This window comes from Pteropus alecto, unplaced genomic scaffold (genome assembly GCF_000325575.1).
Source record: "Pteropus alecto unplaced genomic scaffold, ASM32557v1 scaffold125, whole genome shotgun sequence".
Taxonomy (NCBI): Eukaryota; Metazoa; Chordata; class Mammalia; order Chiroptera; family Pteropodidae; genus Pteropus; species Pteropus alecto.
This window is the reverse complement of record NW_006436888.1, coordinates 7,758,497-7,759,826: the sequence shown is the minus strand read 5'-3', so window position 1 is coordinate 7,759,826 and position 1,330 is coordinate 7,758,497. Positions and strand designations below refer to the sequence as shown.

General features: G+C 67.9%; 1 protein-coding gene across 1 annotated transcript in view; it reads left to right on the top strand.

Annotated features, from left to right (window-relative positions):
* The window catches only part of LOC112481771 (calmodulin-binding transcription activator 1), a 436,830-nt gene that overhangs the window by 296,615 nt on the left and 138,885 nt on the right, over window positions 1-1,330 (top strand). The window contains exon 3 of the mRNA XM_025048577.1: window positions 207-278. Coding sequence (XP_024904345.1) covers window positions 207-278 — 72 coding nt within the window. The remainder of the gene's footprint in view (window positions 1-206; window positions 279-1,330) is intronic.

The window sequence follows — 1,330 nt, the reverse complement described above, 5'->3', positions numbered from 1 at the left end:
CGCGGGCGGAGTCCGTGCCCCTCGGTCCCCCGGGCGCGGGCGGAGTCCGTGCCTCTCGGTCCCCTGGGCGCGGGCAGAGTCCGTGCCCCTCGGTCCCCCGGGCGCGGGCGGAGTCCATGCCCGTCTCCCGCTCCTTCTCTGCTGCGCCGTCCCCCTCCCTTCCTTCCCTCTTTCCAACTGAATTCTCGTTTTTCCTCTCTCCCTAGTGCTTGTACGGCTGCTATGTCCATTCCTCCATCATCCCCACTTTCCACCGGAGGTGCTACTGGCTCCTTCAGGTAGGTGGCTGGGACTGGAATCTTCCTCCGTCTCCGGTGCTGGGAAGGGTCCGCGGAGGGAGACGCGTGGGCTGGGGCTCCAGCGCGCGGCGCCCCGGGCTGAGGCGCCCCGGCCAGCTTTCCTAGGGAGGTCGGCGTGTGGCACCCAGGCCAGCTGTGCGGCTGGCCTGGCGCATCGCCGGGCGCCAGGAGCGGGACGAAGCTTGGCGGAGGGCGGGTAGTCTGTGCTTACCCTGGGACAGTAAAGCCCACCAGGGGCTTCCAGGGTGCCTCGGTGTCCTCTGGCTGGGGACAGAGGGCGGCTGAGCACCCTGCCCCTGACCAGATGCCTGTCACCTGAAAGCGGCATGGTCGTTTGTCTCGTGGGTTGGTCACTGGCACATGTGGAAGGTCAGCTTCTGGAGGCGTGCCAGCTGTGGTCAGGCTGACTGAGGCGGCTGCTGGGGCAGGAGGAGCCCCCGGCTCGGCAGGAAGGAGCTCTGAGCTTGGTGTGTGGTGTCCATCGCGTGGTCGCTGGGGAAGCTGCCCAGCTGCCCGGGGCGGCCTGGCGCCCAGGGCTCGGTGTGTGGTGCTTGGGCACAGCTCCGCTGGGTCAGGCCCGGCCGGTGCCAAGGCCGCCCGGCCTCTTGCTGACTGCTGGTTGCTGGTGGTCATCTTGCCTAGAACAATGCGCTGTGTGAGCGGGAAGGTCCGCGCGGTGCGTCCACTCAGGCTGCCTCTGAGTCCTTCTCAGAGTTCGTTCTCTGATGGGCAGCTGCTCTCTTAGAAGCCGTCCCTGGGGGCCGGCACCATCGCTGCCCTTCCTTACTGCCTCTGGCCTGTCCTGCTGTCGCATCCACCGTTGTTCAAGGTCACCAACCCCAGGCCCAGTGATTGGGGGATCTCGGTGGCCGGGCGTGTGGTCGGGAAGCACGCCCTCCACTGCGTGGCTTGAGTTCGGAGAGAAGGCGGCCCACGTGTGCCATGGAGCACAGAGGCCTCTGGTCCCGGGAGGGTGTCCGTGGGGCCCGAGCCGTCTGAGCGTGGAAGTCGAGGCTCTGCCCAGCCCCCCA